The following is a 24,166-nucleotide window of genomic DNA, read 5'->3' as shown; positions in this document are numbered from 1 at the left end:
TCCCCAATCATCTTTTTGAAGGTGCTCCCCTTGGCCTTGCTTCCATTTGACACAATATATTTTGTATAATACCAGTGTATATCATCTCCTCTGGCTATATTACTGTCTTGAATTCATCTACTGGAATTCTTGTGCTTTCTTTTCAAGCATTTACTGCTAACCGCTAATAAATCTGGAACTTATTGGGACTTAGTGGGATGTTGGGCTTTCCAGCATGAAACTTCATTGTTTCCCGTTACAGGCTGTGGCTGGCAGTTGCCTTCCCCTCCTTTTTCAGACTTCTGTAACTGCCCAGTATATTTTGAAGCTCTTACATAAACAAAAAGTAGTAAAAAAAATCATCTCTTAAATCTCTAGTGGTAGCAGACGCCAGCATTAAGTAGTAGGTTTCATTGGCAACAGTCTGGCTGTCTGTCCCTTCCTGAGTTTTATGTTTGAAGTCATGGGGGAACAAAAGATGATGAAAAGCCTCCACTTTTCACCTGATGGCCCCTGCTCACAGGTGGCAGCATGGCAGAGCTGTTAACGCCCTGCAGTGATGGGGTGGTACCCGGGGCGAGGTGGGGAGCGGGGTGCACAGGAGATGCTGCGGGGAGGTGGACTCCCACGGCTGAGCTCCCAGCTGCTGAGGGTGGTTTTGTCTTGTTTTTTATTTTTGTTCTTTTTTTTTTTTAATAAAAACTTCCTCTGTTTTGTTTTCTTTTTTTTTTCCCCTTAAGTTGAGGGAACCCAAATTGGTTTTCCATATGTGGCTTCAGATGAAAATGGTTTTCTTCCTCGTTTTCTTTCTGTCAGAAGAACTAGTGGAAAATTTTTTAGGTATTATTCCAAAACCTCTCTTTTTTTTTCCCCCTAGGCTTACGCTTTACTTTGGACTGATGCCTCATTTTTCAGTAGTAGATCAGAGCTAACAAAAAAGGTGTCTGCTAGACAAGCAAAGTAACTTTTTAAAGAACTAATTTGTTACTTTTCATACATCAAGATTGCTAATTGCATGTTATTGGTATTGGCATGATCTAAAATTGGTAGTAAAATAAAGATGCCTTGGGCTGGCATATTTTGTTGTCCTGAATGAATTCTGTTATGGGCTGTGTTAAAAATAACTTGGCCTCCTTGCAGCTCTGTATTACTCAGAAATCAGGAAAGTAAATTTTGGAAGTAACTTCTTTGTCTTATTAGAATATCTAGTCCACAGAATTAGTGTTTACTTTTTGTTGGACACAACATCTGGAGAGTTTGGTTTCTTCTGTTAAATCTTATGTTCAAATTAGGGTGGTGATGGTCATTCTGAAAGAAGTACATAAAGGGTTTTTTTGAGCTGTATGGCAGCAGTATTTTCAAATGAGTTCTTCATAAGTTTTGAGTGTTTATGGAAGTCCCAGGTTAAAGCACGTTTCCTTCTAGGGCTTATGCTTTCCTCATCTACTCCTATCATTATTATAAATGTGTAACTTACCATAAAGGAATGAATTAAGGGGAAAAAATAAGCATGTAATTCTAATATGTGTTCTCATACTGCCCTTATTCTTCTACATTTGCCCTATTTTCCACACAAATAAAGGTGACCTGTACCTTACCTCACACCTGATGTTAATATTCCTATTTATTTATACGCTGAGTACTTGATGCGCTCCTGAACTTTGTGACTTGCTATTTTTATAGCAGTTAAAAGTAAGTGGAAGTAGAAATGGGAATGCCTGTTGTCAGAGGAAGCACAAATGATGTGCCAAAAAACCACTGCAGCTTAGTACTGACTTTAGACCGTTGTTTTTAACTGCTTGCTAAGAGCATGCTGTAATAATAATTCTTTATCTAAACATGACTATTTATATGCATAACACACTTCATATGCGACTCATATTTAGAACACTTCTAGGATCCCTGTGAATGCTCCTTCACATTCTTTCATGAAGGGTGTGTGTCCACAGAGGATTTAAAAATCACTTTTAAGGGAAAAAATTTCTGAGAGATACCACACCCTCTTCCTCCAAAGAAGCCTTGTGCTGTTTTTTTCTTTTGGTCATGTTTCTTTTTGTTTTCTTTTTGCTTCCTGAGGTGTATCATAGAATCATAGAATCGTTAAGGTTGGAAAAGACCCTTAAGATTATCGAGTCCAACCACTAACCTATAGCTGCCAAGTCTACCACTAAAGCATATCCTCAAGCACCATATCTACCCTTCTTTTAAATACCTCCAGGGATAGAGTCTCAACCCACCTCCCTGGGCAGCCTGTTCCGATGCTTGACAACCCTTTTGGTGAAGGAGTTTTTCCTAATATCCAACCTAAACTTACCCTGGCGCAGCTTTAGGCCGTTTCCTCTCGTCCTAGCGCTTGTTACTAGGGAGAAGAGACCGACCCCCGCCTCGCTACAGCCTCCTTTCAGGCAGTTGCAGAGAACAATAAGAGCTGCCCTCAGCCTCCTTTTCTGCAGACTAAACAACCTCAGTTCCCCCAACCTCTCCTCACAAGACCTGCTCTCCAGACCCTTCACCAGCTTCGTTGCCCTTCTCTGGACACGCTCCAGCACCTCAATGTCCTTCCTGTAGTGAGGGGCCCAAAACTGAACACAGCACTCGAGGTGCGGCCTCACCAGTGCCCAGTACAGGGGCACAATCACCTCCCTGCTCCTGCTGGCCACGCTATTCCTGATACAAGCCAGGATGCCATTGGCCTTCTTGGCCACCTGGGCACACTGCCAGCTCGTGTTCAGCCGGCTGTCAACCAGCACCCCCAGGTCCTTTTCCTCCAGGCAGCTCTCCAGCCACTCTTCCCCAAGCCTGTAGCGTTGCATGGGGTTGTTGTGACAGAAGTGCAGTACCTGGCACTGGGTCTTGTTGAATCTTGCTACCCGAAAGTTTCCCTGGAGTATTTCATGGCAGTACTGGCATCAGAGCCAGCATGATGGGCTGATACCAGGGAGCCGATGAGAGTTGATGTATCCATATCCCTTTTGAATCAGTGTTGAATTGTACATGGGGTCATCCTTAAAGTTAAACCTAAAAAAATCATCTCCTTTAAATCCAAACAAAGATGGTTATCCCAGTTTATCCAAGTCAGTTTGAAACAGCTCTTAAATCACAGCAGTCTTCATGTGTGAACAAATGCACTACTTCTCTGGCTGTTCGCGTGCCCTTCATTTTTGCCATTACTGTTCCCCCAGCATAGCTCACAAGCACAAGTTTTGCTTGTGTGGCTTCCTGAGCAGGTATAATGCAGAAGGGTAAGACTTGATGCGATCCTTATTTTGGTTCCCACCAAGGAGAGCAGACTGTGTATGGTCTTGGACAAACATTTCAGAGAAGACTAGAAGAAACAGAAAAGGAAATAGGGGCATGCAAAGGTATGACCTTCTGCTACCCTGCTGTAGTCTTCATTTCCTTTCTGCTTCATCATTTGTCTGCAAGTTTCTTCAGCTGGCATCAGACTGAGTGCCTGGGTTTCAGCAGCGGTCTGTTCGCTGTTGATATGTGTCCTGCTTCTGGCACAGTGGTCTCCAAAGTGGGTGCGTGCACAGTATGATGCATTGGGGTGTGGGAAGAAAATATTAGGACTTCAGTAGTACTCACACATAATTTATAAATAAATATACATATATTGGGGGTGCACGCTCAAAAGTTTTTACTGATGAGGTACATGATCAAAATAGCTTGGAGATCACGACTGTAGCTGGATGTGGAAAATCAGTTCTTTCTTTTTTCCCCCCTATTTGCCCCCTGATTATGGCTCTGCTAAATTTAGCCCTCCACAAGTGCAGCTTCTTCCCAGCTTTCAGACACTGTGTAATGAAATTAATCCCCCAGGTAACTCAGCTGAATACCACTCCTTGTCCAAGAGAAGACGTAAATGAAGGGGTCTGGCTGAAGGGAAAGCATACTTGCAGCCTGCCTTTCCAGTGCAACTAATTGAAATGCATTCACATGATCTCTTCCTTTTGATTTGACTGGGTGCTCACTGGTTTCCCATTGCAGGCAAAAGAGCTTGTTTTCTTCTAAAGTGAAATGCCTGGTATCCAATACTCTATTTATCGAGTCCAGTTAAGGGAAGGAAAGGTGAAGGGGCACAGCTGGGCAGCCGGGTGACTGAAGCAGGGAGCAGAGCGAGCATGGTGCCAAGATTTGCAGGGCTGGCGGGGAGCAGCAAATGTGGAGGTGAGGTGACTCAGGCAGCATCCCTACCCATCTACCCCGCTGTGCCTCCGGACCCAGATTCCTCCTGTCCCACCGCTCCTTTTCTCTTTGAGCAACGCTTCCCCACCCTCTCCAAAAACAAAAAAGCAGGAGCTTGCCAAAGTGCTTTGGAGGATGGCCACTGGTGTGGTGCGGCAGTGGGAGTGGGGTTCTGCTTCAGGTGATCCCACAACTTCACCCCGTTTGGAGTTATGAACGTGGGTTCGTGCTAATGGCATCATGTGGGCACCCAAGCGGGCGGCCGGCACAAGGGAAGCCATTCACTCCTCTTTGTATCACCTGGTGTAAACACTCAGGCCAAGGAGTAGGGAGAAGGGGTGGGATGGATGGACAGATTGACGTCCCCTGTCTAGCTGTGTACCCAGCCAGCACTTTCAGAGCTGCATCTCAAATGTCAGAGCCCCCCAGCTTGGCTGGCAGACAGGCTGCAAATCCAGCTGAGGTGGGACTGTGCTGCTAATGAATGCTTTGCTCATGAGCTTGAGAGCCCTGAAGTCCTTCCCTTTTGCTCAAGTTAAACTATTCTGTGTGGTTTTTTCCTTTCTTTTTAACTAAATGTCCTTTCTACTAGAGTACACATCCAGGCTCTGGGTGGTCTGAGGCAAGGATGCAAGCCCAGAGAGGGATTTGGTCTCCTGCGCTCCACCTTCTCCTGCTCCTGGACCTTTGATAAGTGATGTTGCCTCTGTCTGAGCTGCATGGCTGCCAGCTGAGCCCTGCAACACCTCTCTGTCTTACAGAAGTGCTTAAGGGCAAATAGTTTAAGGACCAGGAGATGTTTAAACACTAGAGTCAGATCTGTACACAGTAGAGCGAAGCAGCCAGTGGAAGACTGATATGCAAAGAGGTTAGTCATCTAGGGAATGGGTCCCTGCCTTGACACCCCCTTCTTCCTACCTGAAATAAGCAAAATCAGGTAAAACTGCAAGAGGAATAAAATTCTGGGGTTACAGCATGTTTAATATTCCATAGGCGAATTGCAAGGAAAAAAAAAAAAAAAAAAAAGAAAAAGCATTGATGCTAAATTAATTCAGCAGCAAGGTGATTGAACTTGATTTATAATGAAAGTATTTTTGTTTCCCCTTAATGATTGCTTTGGTTACAGCCAGCAGAATGGAGTAGTACTTTAGCTTATTCTGCAGATATGACTGCCCTGCTTTGCTGTAAGGTGCCCCCATTTTTGGGGGAGTGGGGAGGAAGAATCAGATGATAGTGCTAGCTTAGAAAGTTATTGCATAGCTACTGTCACATAAAACAGAATTAATTGCAAGAGATTTAAAATATGTGCAATAAGTGTACTGATGTTCTACAAACTGGCAGTCTTAGTGGTTGCCGGTAGCGACTATGCCAAAGCTTTATCCTTGTAAATTCAAACACAAGACTTTAATGGTGAGTGATTACAGATAAGTTTTTCTGGGTTTATCTTCCAAAGGGTACCTTTTTGCTTCTTAACCACTTAAACATGCGGCACACACTCCTGCCTCTCTGTAGCTGCACGTGATGCTGCACCTTCCTGCTGCACTACTGTCAAAGCACTGATATGGAAAATAAGTCAGTGGATGAGAGGAGGAGGGTGCTGAGGAAGGTTGGAGGGTGGGCAGGGACCAACAGTCTACCTGGGTGACAGAAGGGGAGCTGGATGAGATGCTGGAATGATTTCTACAGCTGCATGGCCACAGTGCTGTTGACCTGAAGGGGTGGAGGAGTTCTTGAGGGTTACTGCACTGACATGCAAGGCAGGCATGAGGACTAGAAAGGGCTGTCCCATGAATAAAAGTACTTCAGGCTATTATGGCCTTCAGAAAGCAATGTTGCATGTATTTCCAGTTGGTTAGAAAGTCCCACTGCTTGGAGAATTCTTCTTTGCAGTCTTCATTTTCTCTGTCTCCCAGAATAGGGTGGGAGAAGGGCAGCAGAGGAAAGCAGCATGGTGGGTGAGGTGAGAGGGCGAATGGTGAGCAGAGAAGTCATCGGTGCTACACATATGTGGGAATAACTTCTGTTGTTTCCGCAGTATGCAAATATGCCAACCAGTATGTAATAAAAAACTTCAAGGCAGTTTCATATTGAAACATAGATTTATTCAAACCAGGGACCCAGCTGATAACATGAATGAAGTCCAATAATCAAAACAGTTATTCATAGGTGGGATGTTTGAATCAGAGAGCCTGCAGTCTCTCTCTGAGTCTTCAAAGTACTTTGCAGTCTTGTGAAAGATTGTATTGAGAACACTTGAAATTTTAAAGGGTGACTCACTGTATTTTCCCCTCCAAACAATTAAGCCGTTTCACTGAGCTCATCTTCACTGGCCTGATATGTAATAACTTGTTTTTCCCTCTGCTGCTGCCTAAATTTATTCCTCTAGTGGTGTTGTTAAATGTGAACCTTTTTATTGATTTTTTTTTTTTAATTCTACAGTCGATCAGTAACCCAGAAATTCATAGCTGCATGGAGGATTGCCACAGATAAAGTGATTTTGTGCAGCTTCTTAATCTGGGCATCGAGCAAACTGCTCTCAAAAGAAATGCAGTCTTTGCAGTGAGTAGGTTTTTCTGAGCTTTCACTCAGGTTGGGTATGCCCCAACTCTCTCTTCTGCTCCGTGGTCCAGCCCTGACTGGGTGGGCAAGTCCAGACAGGTGTTATCTCAGCTGAACCTTCAGCCAGAGAACCGTGAGGTGGCTGTGAGATTCAAAGACAAAGTGAATGTCCCCTGATGCTGTGGATGCTCTGGCTTTGTTCACAAGCCGGGTTACTGCCGTTGTCTTGCAAGGGCTGGCAAGTGGGGCAAGCCCTTGCAGTGCCCTGGTGAGACACTGGCCAGCAAGCCAAAGTTATTTGGTATTGTGGGGAGGAGAGGGGGAAAGGAATAATTTATATCCCTGACTCCTGATGGGTGAGGCAGTGGGGAGCAAAAAGGGTCCTACTGGAAGTGGAAGCATTCCTTGAACCAGAGGCACGAGCATTGGCTCTCAGCAGGGCTCTGCAGGAGGCAGGGGCTTGGAGGGAGGCAGGGCGGCCAGCGGTGGCCAGCTGGCCCCGCGTCTGCGGCAGTGCGCCTTGGAGAGAGATCCCTGGTCTGCTGCCAGCGAGTTTGGGAGGAAAGCGGCTACCGATGGTGTTAGTCAGAATGCAACTGCTGAGTGCTGTTCAAAGGGCTGGCACGCTGAAGGAATGACGGGTTGGGCGTTATCTCATTTCCCCTTTCATGTAACCCTGGGGACGGGGGAGACGATTAATAAAACCCTGGCAGTGGATGGAGCCAGAACCAGGCTGAAAAGTGTAAATAATTCTCACAGGAGATTTATCTTTTGGTCCTTTTTTACCATTCCACAGGCATAACCTTCCAATTTGCATTTTTTAATTTTCCCCTGGCTGTCACTGTTCCCGCTTAATACTTAAAGATAGTAATCTGCAGTAATAATGGTAAGGAAGACTGTTTTTCTCAACACTAATGTGAAACACAGTGTGATACAATTTCTGTAACATTTTGGCATAATACTATGCACACAGTGCCAGCAGTAGTACTTAATGGTTCAGAGACTGCTATAGTGCTCATTAGGGATGCTTTTTAGAGCTCATGTAAGAGGCCCCAGAAGGCATGCAGAGGAGTGAATGCAGTATTTATATTTGAAAAAGGTGGCTGTCCTGGTTTCAGCTGGGACAGAGTTAATTTTCTTCCTGGCAGCTGGTATAGCATGAGAATAATGTTGATAACACTGACATTTTAGGTGTTGCTGAGCAGTGCTTACACTAAGTCAAGGACTTTTCAGCTTCTACTGCCCTGCCAGCGAGGAGGCTGGAGGTGCACAAGAAGCTGGGAGGGGGCACAGCCAGGACAGCTGATCCCAACTGGCCAAAGGGATACTCCATACCATATGACATCATGCTGAACAAAAAACTGGGGAGGTTGGCTGTGGGGGTGGCGGCTGCTCAGGAACTGGCTGGGCATCGGTCAGCGGGTGGTGAGCAATTGCACTGTGCATCACTTGTTTGGTGTATTCTTTTATCATTATTATTTTGCCTTGGTTTTCTGTCCTATTAAAGTGTCTTTATCTCAACCCCCAAGTTTTACCATTTTTCCGATTCTCTCCCCCACCCCACTTCAGGGGCGTGACAGTGGCAAAAATAGGCTGCTGGAGAATTAAAGCCCAGTCAGCCTAACTTTGATCCCTGAATGCAGCTTATAATCAATATATAAACACTTACTGAGTAATACAGCATTTAAAAAAGTGATGTGGACTTCTAAGAACAGATGGCTTCAAAGCAGCCAATCTTCCAACTCTGACAGATAAGCATGCCGCATAAGCAGAAGGGAGAGAATAAACAAAGTGTATCGGCTGATGCTGTCTCACACAAAATTTCATAAGCAACAAGAGAAAGGTAATTTCATAAACAAAGTTTGATAAGCAAACAAGAGAGGCTCTAGAATTACAGCCAGTGCGGTTAACTTTGTTGGAGCACAAGCCTTGTGGCTTCTCTTCCTTTGTGTAACCACTGGTTTGTTGCTGTCCTAGAGCATTCACTGAAGTGCTGCTGCTACCTCCTCCCATTCCTTCATCAACCCCTTGCAAGATGTACTAGTTTGGACTCAGTGCTAGGTTTCATTGCTCTTGGCCTTGTTCAAGAGAAGCACACAGCAGTTTGGAAATAATAGTCTAGGTGAAATTGCCAGAAGGGAGGTGTGCAGCTGCTTGAAAAGAAGCATTTGGGCAGGAATTATTCTTCTGACACAGAGCCACCAACAGGGCTCCCTCTGCCAGGATCTTCCTGACAAGACCTTTGCAGGAGTTCCTCCTTTCCCACTGGCATTCAATAACTTGATCAGTGACCTGGGCTGAAAGTTGGCTTACGAAGTTTGAGGGTGTCCTTGACTTGAGACAATGGAGGAAGGTTCCAAGGAGGAGCCTTGGAGGGGCTCAGGAGATGAATTCAAAATTATCTTGGCAGGCTGGAGAGAGGGTCCACGATTAAGAAGTTGAAATTTCACAAAGAGAAATGCTAAGAGTTGTTCTCATGAAGGAGAATTCCAATGGCCATGAGCTGGCGCATTTGGAGAATGTATTGAAAAGACTTAGCATGTCTTACGATGTGTTTGCACAGAAGAACAGGTCCTGTTTCGGAAACTTTATATGTTAAATATAAAGGAGGGTCAACCTAGATTTTTTTTTAAGAGACTGCGTGTTCATTGCTGAAAAAGCCTGAGAGCTGTTTTCCTGCCAGAGGAGGATGATAGAGATGCCTTGTTAAAGCCAAAGTACTTGAAGAAGATGGGAAAGAGTGCAGCAGCTGCTGGCTGGTGCATGCTGCTTTACTGAAATCTAGGAACAGGGTTGCCGTCCATGGATGGCAAATCTATTTTGGTTGTGAGTTAATGCGTCTGTAGTCTCTTTAAGTGAAATAGGAGGAATACAATAGCCCTACCCAGGAATTAGGATCACTTTTTTCTCTGAAACAGCATTTCCTCCTTCTGTGTGCTCTTCTGCTGGAAAGGAGACAGGTACAGCAGTGTAGGTAGGTGAAGTCAGAGATCCTGAAATGGGACCCGTGCCCTGACATATCCTTGATGTATGTGTGTCAGTTTGGGATGAGAAGTGCCCCACAGCTTTGCTGTCTGCATGTGACAGGGTATGTGCATCTCCCCGCGTGTCAAGGTGCAGACTGCAAGGAACCACCCAGCCACGCTGGGCAATGTGTAACCCTGCTGGTTTGTCTTTTCTCGTCACGGCAACTGCAGAGGCGGAGGCTGGGGAGAACAGCAGGGATGATACCTTCCCTTTCTGGCCATGAGGATCCTGGGGTCAGGATCTGGTCAGTGTCGCTTTGGACTCCACAGATGAAATTATAAAAGTAACCAGGACCATGGGCAGAGTCAAAGTAGATGTCTTTGGGTTTCTAAAAATAACTGGGAAGTGGTGTTTATAGGTTTTGGGACAAATTGCATTATGTAACTGCTAAACAATAGAAATGCCGCTTTTACGTCTTCCAGCAGTACGCTAGCAGAAGGGTCAAGTCTTTCTTGATTCTTTATTCCTAAGCATGTTAGAGGAGAGGAAGCTTTTGACAGCTCTCAACATCAAATACTTCCTCTGATCAGCTTCTGTGACTCTGGTCGCACGGCACGGTAGGTGTGTCCCTGCGGTCTGCTCCTGCTCCGCTCAGCCTGCAGATGCCACTGGGCCCAGGAGAGGATGCTCAGCGAGGAGAGCAGGTCTAGCCGTGGAGCTGGTGTTTCCCATTGCTACTTGGTGAGAGGCCTTCAGCCAAGCAGTGCAGCTCATCGCAGAGCATGGATCACCTAGTCCAACCCCTCTCCTGCAGTGAGCAGGGACATCTTCAACTAGGTCAGGTTTCTCAGAGCCCCGTCCAGCCTGACCTTGAATGTTTCCAGGGATGGGGCATCTACCGCCTCTCTGGGCAGCCTGTGCCAGTGTTTCACCACCCTCGTTGTGAAAATTTCTGTCTTATTTCAACAGCTGGGATTTTAACTTTTTGCCTGAACCTGAGTCAGGTTGCTTTGGAGGTCCAGCTTTGATTTACAGTGATTTTGCTGCTAGCCTTTGGTGACCTCAGGTTAGCTGCTTTGAATGGCAGCCTTGATGACACTGAAAGGAAGGACTGCAAGGGGAACCCGAAGGGCTTTTCTATTTTTCCCCCTTTTTCTTTTGAACAGGCTGCGCCTTTCCAACTTGCAGGGATTGTGGGCAGGGCGGCAGGCAGGGCTCAGCCTGGCAGGGGTGTGGTGGGTGGGCAGGCGGCCACAGCACTTTTCGGGAGGGGTGGTGTGAGGAGGCTTCTGCTCACCCCTGCTCATCTCCCTTGGGCGGATCGCAGCTCTCTGGCTCCAGCAGCTGGTGGGAGCGTGGCGGCGTGAGGCCGGCTTCCCAGCATGGGTCCTGGGCACAGCCCGCATGTCCACGGGCAGCTGCATGCAAGGACTCCTCCTGTAGTCTGGTGCTCTCAGGCTGTCGGCCAGGGATCGCTTTGAGCATGTCAGCTGCAAAAGGTGGTGGAAGTGTTTTGTGTGAAGAAGGAAAGTGAGGGAGATGAGAAGTGGTGTTTCAGATCTGTGGCCGATCTCTCTGCACCACAGCATGAGTCAAGGGTGTTAACTGGTATTTGCAGAGGGAAGCACACAGCTCACGTGCAGATGACTTCTGAAATGTATGAGAGCCATCTTCTAATTACAAGTGCTTTACTGATTCCGATTAACTGGGAGGCATGATTGCGAACCTTGAGAGGGCTGGGATCACGAAGTCCTGAAGAGACAATGAAGACAGTTCACAAAGTTTCCCTCCATTCAAGTGCACCTGTGGCTATGGCTGCTGTCCCCCGCCCCGCTCCCCTCCCTCCTCCCCAGCCTGCAGCATTACCTGCTGCTGCAAACCTGGCGGGAGGGGACGTGTCTGCCAGTCCTGTGCTGGTTGTCTCCGCACAGGACACCCACGATGAGGGAACGTCTCACTTTTGCTGAAATGGAGAGATACTTCCTCCATCTTGCTCCCTTGTGCTGGGTATGGCGCTCACTGGTCCTTTGCGCCAGCTGCATTCACTAACCCACCCCCAAAACCTAGTCTTCTGTTGGTTTGGCAGGCTGCGTCATCTCTGAGAGGGCTCTTGTGAGAGCAAGACATGATCTAAAGGAGGGTGCTGCTCCTTGTGGCTGGGGTGGAGGTGAGGGGAGGAAAGAGAGTGGTGGCGGAGGAAGGAAGGGCAGCGGAAGGAGAGAAAAAGAACTACCCTTTGCCCTTTCCGTGGTGGTGAGCTCCTATATCAGCTTAGTCATCTCTTGTGTGTACCCTCAGCAAACTGGAACAGCTGGGGCATGAGTACGTGCTTCCTTCTGCTTATTTTGCTCTGGGAACCGTGATCTCACAGGGTGGTGGGGCAGACAGCTGCAGGGTGTGACTGTCTGGCTTCTCGGCCAGCTCCTGGTAATGTGGGCACCTCAAATATCTCCTCGCAGAGGGTTACCCAAGCTGTCCGAGTCAGGAAGGAGGGCACAGACCTGGCCAGGAGCTGTAGAGCACTGAGCATCCTGGCACAGCCCTGGGGATCTGTCTCCACCCATGTGCTGCTGTTCTGGTTTGTGCTGATCTGCTAGAGGAGCAAAGAAAGATAACTATGGGAAATGTGGGTCTGAAGCAATGGTTCCCCACTGTGGTCAACCTTTGCTTGACAACACCTGTCTAACTTCATGCCTAGCTTAGGTCCAGGCCCTTTCCTCTACCTTGGGAGCTTCATGATCACCACTGCGCCATGGCTACTGCTCCATCTTCTGCTGGTGCTGGAAGCCCTGGTTCCAGGAGCAAGCTGATGGGCTTGTGGCTGGCCCGTGTGACTTTGTCTAGAGATATTTTTGTGGCTCAGCGCTGTGCTTCCCCTAACACCCACCCCAGGTGACCGCAAACAAGATCTGACAGCACTTATGAGCATGGATGGTCTCTGTGGGGCTGGCCTTGTCCTGCTCTCCTTGGACGTAATTTTGTTCACAAGTTTTCTTTTAGTGCAGCTGTTCTGGAAAAAAGGTTGGTGATACAATAGTCAACTACCACAAAGTGAGCAAAACTGAAAAACATTGTTTAGCCAGGCCAAACTGGTTAATAAATGACTCAAATGTGCTTTAAAAACTGTTAATCAAAGAGTTAATGCTTGTTTTCCTAGTTCCCTTTTAACAGATGCTTATTGGCATTCTCCTTGAAGTCTTGCAGCCTTTGCAGTCATCATGAATCAACAAGCTGTCCTTGCCTTTCTATAAAAGTGGAACTGCCAGTGTATGAGCAATATATGAAATAACATGCATCAAAATACCAAGCAAGGCCTCTCTTTTATTCTGTATGGCAACTGGTTTACTCTAATTTTCTTCATCCTCAGGAGCAAACTGCTCTTACCTTGACATTTGCCATGTTATTTTGAGAGAAAAAGCAGTAGTGCATTCTTTCTCCTGGGTTAGTAACTGCCCAGTGATAAGTTTAATACAAGTTTGCTGCTGGTTTGTACTTGAAGGGCCTTCACAGGAAGAGATAAGAAGTTCAAATGAGGAAGCACTATACGGTGGTATGGGAAACAGCAGCTTGGAAAGATAACCTACATTGTGAATTTGTCCACAGAAAAGGGTTAGTGATAATGTTAAGTGGTCTGAAGACAGAAATAGAAGGAGTAAGAAGCAGGATGTAGAGAGACGTAGTGGAGAAGGGAAAGCAAAATGAGGCTCTGTGGGTACGGCATAGCATTATTTGGTGCATATGGTGAAAGCAGGTAGGAAGGATTAATGAGATGCATGTGCGTTGTCTGCCAAAAATCTTGCAAGAAGGCAAGGTATTGTGCACCAGACTTCATTAAGGTGCATTGAATATTGCAGGTAAATACACTACAGTGCGCTAAGTACAGTTATAAATATCTGAATAGAGAAGATTTCTGCATTGCCTTTGGGGTCACTGTCAAATGCCAGCACAAGTGTCATGTCTGAAAGCAGCACATCAGTTTCTCCGTTAAATGCTGCTGTACATCTGGGGCTGGCCCTACTCATTTTCACAGATTGGGAGCATGGAGGGCAAGTTGTGTTTTTACATGATGCATTTGCTTTTAAATTATGTCTGTCCATAAACATACAAATCAATAAACACCCTTCTGAGTGACCAAGAAAAAAAAAAAATCAATTTTTTTGAATTCCTTTATAACCTCTACAAGCATACTTTGCAATCCCTATTGTCAATAAGTGGTAAAATAGTTTTAGGAGAGTTAGGTATTTGTGATCAGAAAATAGTAAACCTTTAAGAATTGTTTGGCTTGCTCTGCCCAAGCCACTACTTACATGGAAGAAAGCTGCCTTTAAATGGATTGCATGGTATATGAAAACTGGATTTTCATATTTTTTTCTCTGTAGCCGGTAGCAGGCGAAAAGGCATGTTGTTAAGAGTGTGCAGTGGAAAATGCTGGTGCGTAGATTTGCACTTGTAGGTGGCCTGGAGCCATACTGTGGTACAAGCAGAGCTGGGAACAAGTTCTGCCTGGAGGCACGTCCTGCGTGTCCCTTGCAGAGGTCAGGTTGTAGCTTCATTTCTCTGTCCTCATCACTGGTGGTGAGCAAGTTTTAGGCTCCACTTGATACAGCTCTGATTGTGTAGCAAGTGGTGGGGGAACAGTGTTGATCTTAAGGGTATCGCTGCTTTAACCTGCAAAGGGTTGCCTGGGGCCTTTGAAGAGGGATGCAAGGGATCCAGACTGCTTCAGGAAAACTGAGTTTGAGCCTTTGTCCACACAAGAGAGATGCAGCTCAACTCTTGTTCGGGCGTGCAGGTTCATCATCCTGAAGTACCCTAGGAGGTGGTAGTTATCTTCTGTTCCCAGTTAGTCCTTGCCCTGTGCTGAGGTTGCCAGACATGGCAGTGGTCTTCCAGGAGTTGGAGAGTGAAACTGGCTGCCTTCGTCTCAGAAAAGAAAATTAGAGGGTATTCCTCCTTCCTCAGCAGGTGGGAGGGTGGGGAGAGAGGGTCTTCTACCTCCCTTTGGCATTGACAGAGGTGCTTGCTGTGGGGTAGGGTGGCTTTGTGTGGCTGTTCACTGCTCACCAGTGACTCCAGGGGTTGCTCTTGCCAGGTAGGGTCCTGGGACCCTGTCGCACTCCTTGAGATATCTGGGGTTATGTGCACAGGAAGGTGCCTGTGCCTTTTCTCTTTGTCCCCAGAAAAACTGTGTAAAAAACCACAAGTTAGGGTGTACCTCTGGAGGGACTGAAGATGCCACAATCATCTTCAGTCCCCAGAATATCAGGAAATTTCTAAGGTGAGAACATCTCGGTGGTCCCAAGAAGTGGATCTAGAGCTGTTGGTTCTTCCCTCTCTAGGTTTTTATATTTTTGTCATTTAAAAAATACCGATGGTATCACTGAAGCTACACCCTTTCCTATGGGGTGGAGTATTTGCTTCCTTCTCTCTCCTTGGTGGTTTTGGGATGGAGAATTGGTGCAACACAATTTGCGGAGCCGAACTGTGAACTTCAGTGGGTTTGTCCTCTTCTTTACAGTGTCAGTTTTTTACAGGGTGAAAGAAGGAAGTGGTTTGCTAAGTCACCTTTTTTTTTTTTTTTTAATAATTTTATCACAACTACCAGTAATAACCACGGGGAAAACATGCGAACAGTGACTATTCATTGTAAAGCTATATATGGGAAAGGCTGCTCAGTGTGAACCTGCTGCCAGCGAGGCTACACCCTGCCAGTAAGTGTGCGCCCGGTCGCTTGGGCTGAGGGTCTGGCTGTCGCATCTGCCTGAGTGCGCGTTAGGCTGCTCTCCGAGCAGCCAGCCTGGCAGCGAATTTTATATCTTTTAGTCCTCTGCGGGGAAATTCTTATGAGCAGGAGCCACGCATGGGAATGGTGATAAATGGAGTTGGGAAGAGGACAGATCATAGTTTAGCTTTCTGGGTTTTATTACTACTAAAAGCAAGCGGCACTGGTAACAGAGCTTTGAGCAAAGTCCTTCGTCGTTCTTGGAACGTGTAGAGGTGTCCTGGTATTTGCGGTAGTTTTTTATCCGTTCCATGTCTGGGGTGTTTTTAGGGAGGCTATTTTGTCCCCACCCAGAACAGAGGATTCGTGGTTGCTTTGAAGATACTTTGTCGCTGATGGGTGTTCTTGAGTAATGGGGTAATCGGCAGTGGCTGAGGAAGAGGAGACTGTGACGGAGTAATTGAACCTGAAGGCGTAATTCCAGTGGAAGGAATAGCTCTGTACCACCTGTTACAGAAATTGTATTGCTTCTGGTACAATTTGAGGAAGTCTTTATGTTCAGAAGTCAGTCACTTTTCCAGTGAAGCAAACTTTTTAGGGTAGGGCAGCTATGCTTTTTTGGGTTAAGGCTTTTGTTCTAATTGAAGAATCTTAAGTGTGTTTTTCATGTGTTTTAAAATATTATGAAAAACCATGTGAGTTTGTATTTTTATTTTTTGTGCTGAATCCAAAAGTAATTTTTGCAGCATTAAGGGGAGGGGGATGATGATTCCATTTTACATTATTCTGACTTTTCAGGATGAATCAGTTTCATTTCTTTTACACTGTGAATTTCTTAGTATGGATTTTTCTACATGCATACAGATTACAAGTTTTAATAACTTAGAAACAAAAATGTGTATACTTAAAAATTAAGATTTTTTTTTTGAGTGGCTGCAAATTACACCTTGCCTGTGTTTCTTGTTTACTTGTATTCAGCTTTATTTTTGTAGACACAAGCTACTTTGTATATTCCACTTTAGAGAGTACGTTAGTTCTTATACTAGAAACCATCATACTACTAATCTCTGACCTTTTAAAGGTGATAATCTCTAGGATACCACTGCTTTCTACATTTCTTGGAAATGCTGGTCAGAGTATAGGACTACTTTTTGGTATATCTGGTCTCCTGTGCTATCTCAAGTATTTCCTCTGTGCCCCCACTGCCTCCCCCACTTTCCTTTGTAATGTATTTCCCCTGCCTGTTTTTTGGGCAGCAGGGACTGTGTGAGGTGGCTGTATGGTATGTTCACAGACGTACAGCCAGGATCACTGCTGCTTCTGGGCTGCTAAATTGACCATCCCTCGCCATTCAGCTCATCGTTCTTCTTGCAACCAGCGGCATTCAAAGGCTCCAGTACCCTCTCGGGAGTAAGGGGTGGGTTGTCCTTCTAACAGCCCAGCACTTGCAGACATAAAGTAACGTCACCGACTGCTTTGGCAGTCATATTTCGTTGTGTGCCATGAGGTGGTGGTACCTTAAAGCATGTGGGTGTTGTTAGGGTCACCAGCACCTCTTGCATCCTTCTCAAGGGGAATGTGCCATCTTCTCTCCTTGGCAGTTTAATTTAATTTCATTGTAAAGAACACAAAACCTGGATGAGAGGCTTTTCTTTCTCTACTTGTAATGTAGCATTAGTCATGTGAAAATTATTTGCAAGATGGAAAACAAAGGGGCCAGGAGAATAGTTGCTGACTAGCAGAGGAAGCAGTTTATAGGCTGCTGTGATTTTGTTCACATTTATTTAACCCTGCTAAGTGGTGTTTTGGAGAAAAATGAAGACTTCTTAATACTCCCATTCCTCCAGTGAAAGGGTAAAGTTGGTCTGGGGCCTGTTTTGAGATCTCCCACTAGCTCTCCAGCAAAACCAGGTCTCAGCGGTTGCCCATCTGGAACGGCTCGGTCAGCCTTTCTGCAGCCCCGGAAGGGCTTGCTGGCTTTCGGGGCATAAACCCAGCCGTCAGAGCAGGTAATTCCCCAGGGCATCTGGGGCAGCAGCTCTCTGTGCACTTTCCTTCATTTGCCACCCATTTTCAGGTTCTGCTTCTGTCTTTGGTTTTTTTTGGGGTTTTTTTTTTTGGTTTTTTTTTTTTAACCCCTGGTGAAAAAAGCCATTTCCAAAGGCTTTTTTATCCCATTTCAGTAGACTAATGTAAATATTCTGGATATATCTACAGTAGTAGGGTGCAAGAAGATGTCAACTTGTTCAAAGATAATACTTTTCAGTCTTGTTTTTCAGACTTAGGATCTTCATGCATCATAAAGTGCTTAAATGTAAAAAGTATATTTCTGACTGAGTTTGAAAATCTCTTTCGGGAAGAGGCTTTTGATTCCAAGACAGTAAAAATTATTCTGAAGGGTAGGTCCCGTATCTAGAAACACAGATTGGGAATTGCTTGTGTTTTTCCACATGTTATGAAGGTTAATCTAAACTTTGAATCTGCTAGCTTTAAACACTCCCTTCCCTCATCTTTTTGGTGTGGGTTTTTTTCTTTTCTCTTTTTTAAGTTGTTTATCCCATGGAGTTCAGGGTCCATATGAGTAATTGTACCCATCTTAAAGCTTTAACTGCTTGCCAGCTTGTTTATCACTCTTTTTTAAAAACAGGCTTATGTACAAACGGCAGGACAAAACTTACTCATGCTGTGTTGCCTAGTTTCTTCTTTGCACACCTATTCATGCATTGATCATCCACTGGTTAAGAGCATAAATTTCTAGCTATAATGCTAGAAATCTTCATCTGCATCTTCAGCTGCTGGTCTGTCATTTGTCTCTGCTCTTGGTTTGGACCCGGTCTGAGTTATTGATCTGTACCTCCCTCTGGCTGTAGAGAGAAATACTGGCACTGAGAAATAAGACAGCATTTTCCCAGTAGAGGGAGGTATTGTAAAGCTCAGCCAACATAGGATTCCACTTGCTGGAGAAAAATGTGCCTTTTGCCTTTTTTTCCCCCCTGAATTTTAGGAATTCATGGGGCAGGATGTGCAGAGATCTTGGAGGAGGCAGCAAAAAGACCTTGCTCTGTGATCGGTTAGACAGAAGAAGATTTTCCCATGCTTGCTTTTTTATTTTTTTATTATTATTGGAATAGAATAGGTGGAATGAGAGCAGAGACCTCTGCCTGGCCTCACTGAAACCACGTGGGCCACCTGCGGTGGAGGTGGAGATGCCTTTGGTACCCTCAGGGTGAGGAGGGACCCCCATGCTCACTGCAGCAGCCCCCCTGCCTTCCCTCTGCCCCCTCAAATCCCAAAGGACTTCGGTAGGTTGAGCGTGTTGCTGCTCTGAAGGGTGTTGAGGACACCATCATGTAGTTTTCTACTTTACATTATACGTCAGGGACGTGCATCCATAGAATAGGTTTAAAAAAAACCCAGCAACAACTGTTAAATTGCAGCAAACATGCTTGGTCAGCTGGAACATGGACATAAATCCATAGCACTGCTTTGCAGTGTCCTTGTCAATAGTTCAAGTGCCTCAGTACTTAGCCTAATCTGCAGATTAAATATGCATGCTTCAGGATTGATTGATTGCTAAATGGAACAGGGCAGGAAACATCAAAACAGATGTTGGAGTCACATTAGACAAGGAAGGAAACATGTAATTAGTTAATTATTTAGCTCCTTGAATCAACAGTTTAGACTCCCGTGAAGCTTTGAAATAATTTTTTTCAAGGTTTGTGTCCTTAGATTTGTGGCTTGATTTCTGTCTGCTCATTTCCTTTTATCAGCTTGTGCCCTAGCAGGAATCCAAAGTGCGGTACACTGTTCCTTGACACCCAAACCCATTGCCTCAGCCGCCTAATTCAGAGAGGCATAAAGCTTCATTTGCAGTCAGCACATCAGTTCCATGCTTCAGGGGTTCTTGCAAAACTGCTGGAAGGGTTATTGCCACCTTCCTTTGCTTGCTCCAGCGAGTCCCCTGCATTCCTGCTGATGTACAAGCCTTTTCCTTGGCTTAAAAAAGTGTTTTCTTTCCAGACCTTGCAAGAAATAGCAGAAAACTGACGCTTTTGGACACGTTCCTCTTGAGACTCATCCCAGTGATAAGCTGGGCGAGCGATGGGGAATGGAGAAACGTGATCCCCCACTGCAGCCACCTTTTAACTGTGTGCATGCTACAGGCACTCCTATACTCTTGTTATAATGTTCTTCTGATTATTTTTTTGACTGTTTATGCTGCCCTGAAAACAGCTTTTTCTATTTCTTTGAAAATCTTCAACTAAATTTAATTGAAGTTTGGTGGTTTCTTTAAAGTTAAAAAACAAAACAAAACAAGAATATGCCACTGGACTGGAAAAAAAGATCAATCACATTGATAAAGATTTCTCTGTGTTGAATGTGAGAGCTAAAACTTTGTCTGTTCTGGTTTCGGTAGTTAATGTGCATTCTTTGTGACTACAGACTCATGAAGAAATGTACTGAATTTGAAGAACTTGGTGGTTTTTGCTATTCCTAAATTCAATGTCATGGTTTCCAGCATCATGGATTACTGTTCACGTCCCTTTGAACACAGTGAAAAGTAACCAGACGTAACCTGTCTGTCTTAAAAGATTTTGAAATTGCAAAATCCTGCTGAGTACCTACAGTCAGCAGAACAAGGATATTTTCACAGAAATTTGAAAGAGAGCACTTCAGACCTGGTATATCAAGATAAATGCTGTGTAGCACTACAATGAAAACTCAAGCACGAGCCTTGTCCCACAAAATAAAAAGTTGTTTATTTCTTGGGACGAATGAAGGACAGCATAGTTTCTGTCTAGGTTCCACCTTTTGCTGCTTGGACATAGGTGAATATTTTCCTCTAATAAAATACTGATAATACCATGCTTATCTGTCAGATTGCAGTAGCAGTGTTAGCTTTCTCTGGGGGTGGGAAGAAGGTCGGTTGCATGAGTGAAGAGGCACACACTGGAAAATGAAGAGTGAACTTTCAAAGTACAGGACATAAAAGAAGGCTGCATGTTACCGGTAATAAGAAAAGCCATGGTAACTTGGCTGGTCCTCAAAAATCCTGACGGAATGTGAAAGGTCCAAGTGGCCCCGTCCCACGCGGGAAGAATGTAATCTCTCAAAAAAGGAATTATAAACAGCAGATAGGGGCTGGAAGGTAACAGGGGTGTGGGGAGCAGGAGGCACTCACTGGGGAAGTTCTTCTTCCTGCAGAGCGAGATCCGTCCGAATTGCTTTCTGGCAACCTTTAAGTGAGTTAGTGGAGAAATATCAGTTGCATTCTCCAACATCTCTCCCAAAAATGCCCTTACAACATGTATTTGATACTCAGAACCTAAGGTTTGGCTGCTTGAGTAATTTCAGATTTGAAACCTCATCTCTCATAAGGCTTGGTGGAAAATCCCACGGAGCAGAAAAGGAGTCCGTTTTGGATTCCTTCTTGCAGGAAGCTTTTAGCTTGTCCTCAAGTCATCCAAGAAAGTCTTTTCTAAATCGGCTTAGACCCCTGTTGCAGTTTGCTGAAGAAGCCTGTGAAATAATGATGCCATGGAGCTGACTCCCAGGTCTGTTCTAAAAAAGTAGCCATCTTGCCCTCCTTTTATACTGAGGTGGATTTGACCCTTACAGCCAACAACTCATTTTTGTGTCTGGACTTCTTGTATTCCTCCAACTTACATGCTCTGTCTGATGGCGTTGATTTTATGTGTTAATAACAGCAGTTCGGTGCAGTTCTGGTTTCCAAGTACATCTTAGCAAAAGCTGGTGACCCATGGGCTGTCCAAGCACAGCAGCTGTTCATGCGGGTAAACATCTATTTTAATGCTGTGTACTTCACACAATGCAACTGGCAGCAAAGTGGGTGAAGAGTGGTCCTTTAATTTTTGATAGGCTTGTGTCATGATTAATACAAAAGTATTCAGTATACACTGAAGGGACGGCTGCTGTAGTGAATAAAAATTGATGAACAAATTTGTAGGTAATAGTTCGATTTCATTAGTTTACAAAGAGCTTTTTCAGACCAAAAAAAATAGACTCTTTATTAACTTTTTAGAATATTATTATTACCTAAAATTGATTGTTTGGACAAAGATAAATCATTGGTACACTGATATTTAAAGCACAGTAAAAACGGTTGGTAATGTATAAAAGCTGCTGTGCCATGAGCATCTGTCATCTGCTCGTAACAGCATTAACTTTTCATTGAATCGCTGATTGACTGACTGCGGGGAATTGGCATTTAATTATGTTTAAGCATATCCTACTGTGTATTGAGAAACAATTTTAAATATTTCGTTTGAAACTGGAATGCAGCATGTTTAGGCAAATGTCGTGACTGTTCTCTCTCTTATTTTCTGAGGACAGGAGCTCAGATGTATAGGTCTTGTTGATGTTTCAGTGTGTGCAACCTTCGAGCATCATATAAATCACTTTGAATTTCTCCAACCATTATCTATTTGGCACGTTATGTGATTACTTTTCCAAAATAATTTCTCCATTTTTCCATTCCATTCCATATTTTTCCATTCTGTGATGTTTTATAATGTATGTTGATGCCATTCCGGAGTGAAGCACATTGATAGTATTGTATAAGAACACTCTGCTTCTGTTCAGTCTGGTAATCCTGACAAAATTGGTGTCATGTGATGTACCCAGTGTTACATATGTTATGCTTTTCTCCATTAAAAGAATTTAAAAATACTGTTATATGCATTCTGCTAAAAAATAAACACTTTAATAATGAACTACAAAATTCATACCACCTAGGACTTATTTCTTATCCTAGTCAAAATAGTCCTTGCAAATTGTTCAGTTTCTTGGCTTTTATTAAACGCAAGTTCATAAACACACACACACACAGAGAGTCAACATAGAAGTAAAAACTCTGAATTAAGTTTTTGTTTATATATGCCAAGGATAATGTCAAAGAAGTTTAAAAATCTTTTCAAAAAGTGTTGTGTTTTTTTTTTTTTTTGAAACATCCTTTCAAGCTCAAGGGTTTTATTACCAAACGAGATGAGACACAGAGCTTGCAAATCCCTGCTAGTCACCTTCCTGTTTTACAGGAAACCTTAAGCACTTTCATTCCTGTTTTACAATTACAACGGACACTCCATCACTGCAAAATGTGACAAACAGTTACGGTGTTTGTGTTTTGGTAGCTGAGAGTAGGAAGGAAAAAAAAACCATCGTGGTTTTCTCCTCCTTCTCAAGATGTGTGGAAAAGTGCTATTGTGCTTCCAAAAGAGTATTTTAATGTTGGTTAGTGCTGGTTTGCTGCACACATAGCTGCATTAGTCTCCCTCTAAGTGTTGGCTCACGTCCTCGAGTAACTCTGAATTTTCATAGCACTAATGACTTTCTCTTTGTCATAAATTATAGCAGGAAAGAGTTAACAGCTCATTGCAGCCCTGGAGAATTTTAGCTAATTGCGGCGGGCGCTGGGAGAGCCCCGTGATTTGCACCGTGCACCACAGGGTCGCTCCCGTCGTCGGGGCAGCGAGAGTTTGAAGAAAGCCAGAGGGAAGCCGGTGAGCTTGTCGCAGACATCCCTTAGGTGTGATCAAGTGATAAAGGAAATGTGGTGCCCTTCGGGAGGGTGTGTACCTATGAGAAACAGGAAGCCGAGCAGCGGCCGCCTGCCTGCCCTGCCTGCAGAGGTTGGTAGCTCGGGCAAGCGCAGGTGTGCCGACACGCCGCCGAGCCTCTTCTCTCCAGGCATCTTGGCAGGCACGCTCCTCGGCGGCAACATCTGGAAGAGGCAGCGAGGGGAGAAACCCAACCCAAAGCCAAAACATCCCCCCCCCCCCCCAAAAAAAAAAAAAAACCAACCAAAAACCAACCCTCTAGGTAGAGAAATGACGGCCTTGCAGCTGAAAGAGTTGTCACATTCAGGTCTGTACAGGAGGAGACGGGATCGCCCTGATAGCGTGGGACTGCCCGGGTCACAGGAAGAGAAGCTGAGGTGAGTGCGAATTGACGGGTACGGCCGGCGCGCCGAGCCCTTTTCGGCAGCCTGCTTGCTTTGGTGGTTTCAGCAGACAAAATGCAAACACGGCTCTGGAAAGTCATTGCAAAACACATGCATCGAGAAGCGGTCCTAAAGCGCTACAAAAAAAAAAAAAAACTGAAGGAGGGATAACAGGAGCCATATGGTGACTTTGTGGGTTTTGACAATGGTGTGACTCCTTTCCCCAGCTCTGGGAAGGGCAAATGTTAGACGGTGGTTGCTTCTGGATCCCTACTGACAGCCAGCACTTTCAAGTAAATAACTTTCTGCAGCGTGACAACTTTGCTCGGTCTGGTTTGAAGTCAGTTTTGGGCCACCCGGGTGCTGTGGGTTGTGCTGCCTCTCCGGGGTCTTGGCGCAGCCCCTCCGCCGGGCTGGTTTTGCTGCGGAGGGGCTGGGGTGGCTGCTGGGCTCCGGCTTTCTTCATGGGGGGCTCTTTGTTGTGGAAAGGGCTTTAGACAAAAGAATGCAGCAGGACCACTTAGCCTGACCTTGCTGAGGAAGGGTGACCAAAAATCAGAAAGCCATTTAAGGTCCAGGGTCATCTTCCTGATGCGAGGTGCCTTTTGAAGGAGTAACAGCAGATTTTCAAAAAAACTCCATTTGGAGTAGGGAGATTAAAGAATTGTTTGTAACCTGAGTAAGCGCAGACACCAAAAAAAAAAAAAAATTAAAAATGCAAAGGTTTTTTTCTAAGTGTGCTTGGCGTGAAAGCAATCTGTTCCCACTTCAGGCTCCTCAGAAGAGGATCC

At 45.0% G+C, this 24,166-nt stretch overlaps 1 protein-coding gene across 4 annotated transcripts in view; it reads left to right on the top strand.

Annotated features, from left to right (window-relative positions):
- LIMS1 (LIM zinc finger domain containing 1) overlaps positions 1-24,166 on the top strand; it is a 76,501-nt gene that overhangs the window by 17,998 nt on the left and 34,337 nt on the right. The window contains exon 1 of one of the 4 annotated variants that reach the window (XM_075092098.1): positions 15,292-15,404. The exons of 2 other annotated variants lie outside the window; for them this stretch is intronic. In XM_075092098.1, the coding sequence (XP_074948199.1) occupies positions 15,352-15,404 (53 nt within the window). In that variant the 5' untranslated portion in view covers positions 15,292-15,351. Of the gene's footprint in view, positions 1-15,291; positions 15,405-23,247; positions 23,370-24,166 lie in introns of those variants that run through there. One more of the 4 variants, XM_075092078.1, reaches the window with a different exon arrangement.

Source organism: Phalacrocorax aristotelis, chromosome 1 (assembly GCF_949628215.1).
Source record: "Phalacrocorax aristotelis chromosome 1, bGulAri2.1, whole genome shotgun sequence".
In the NCBI taxonomy this organism is placed as follows: Eukaryota; Metazoa; Chordata; class Aves; order Suliformes; family Phalacrocoracidae; genus Phalacrocorax; species Phalacrocorax aristotelis.
The sequence above is the reverse complement of the archived record's forward strand: the minus strand, read 5'-3'. Positions and strand labels throughout refer to the sequence as shown.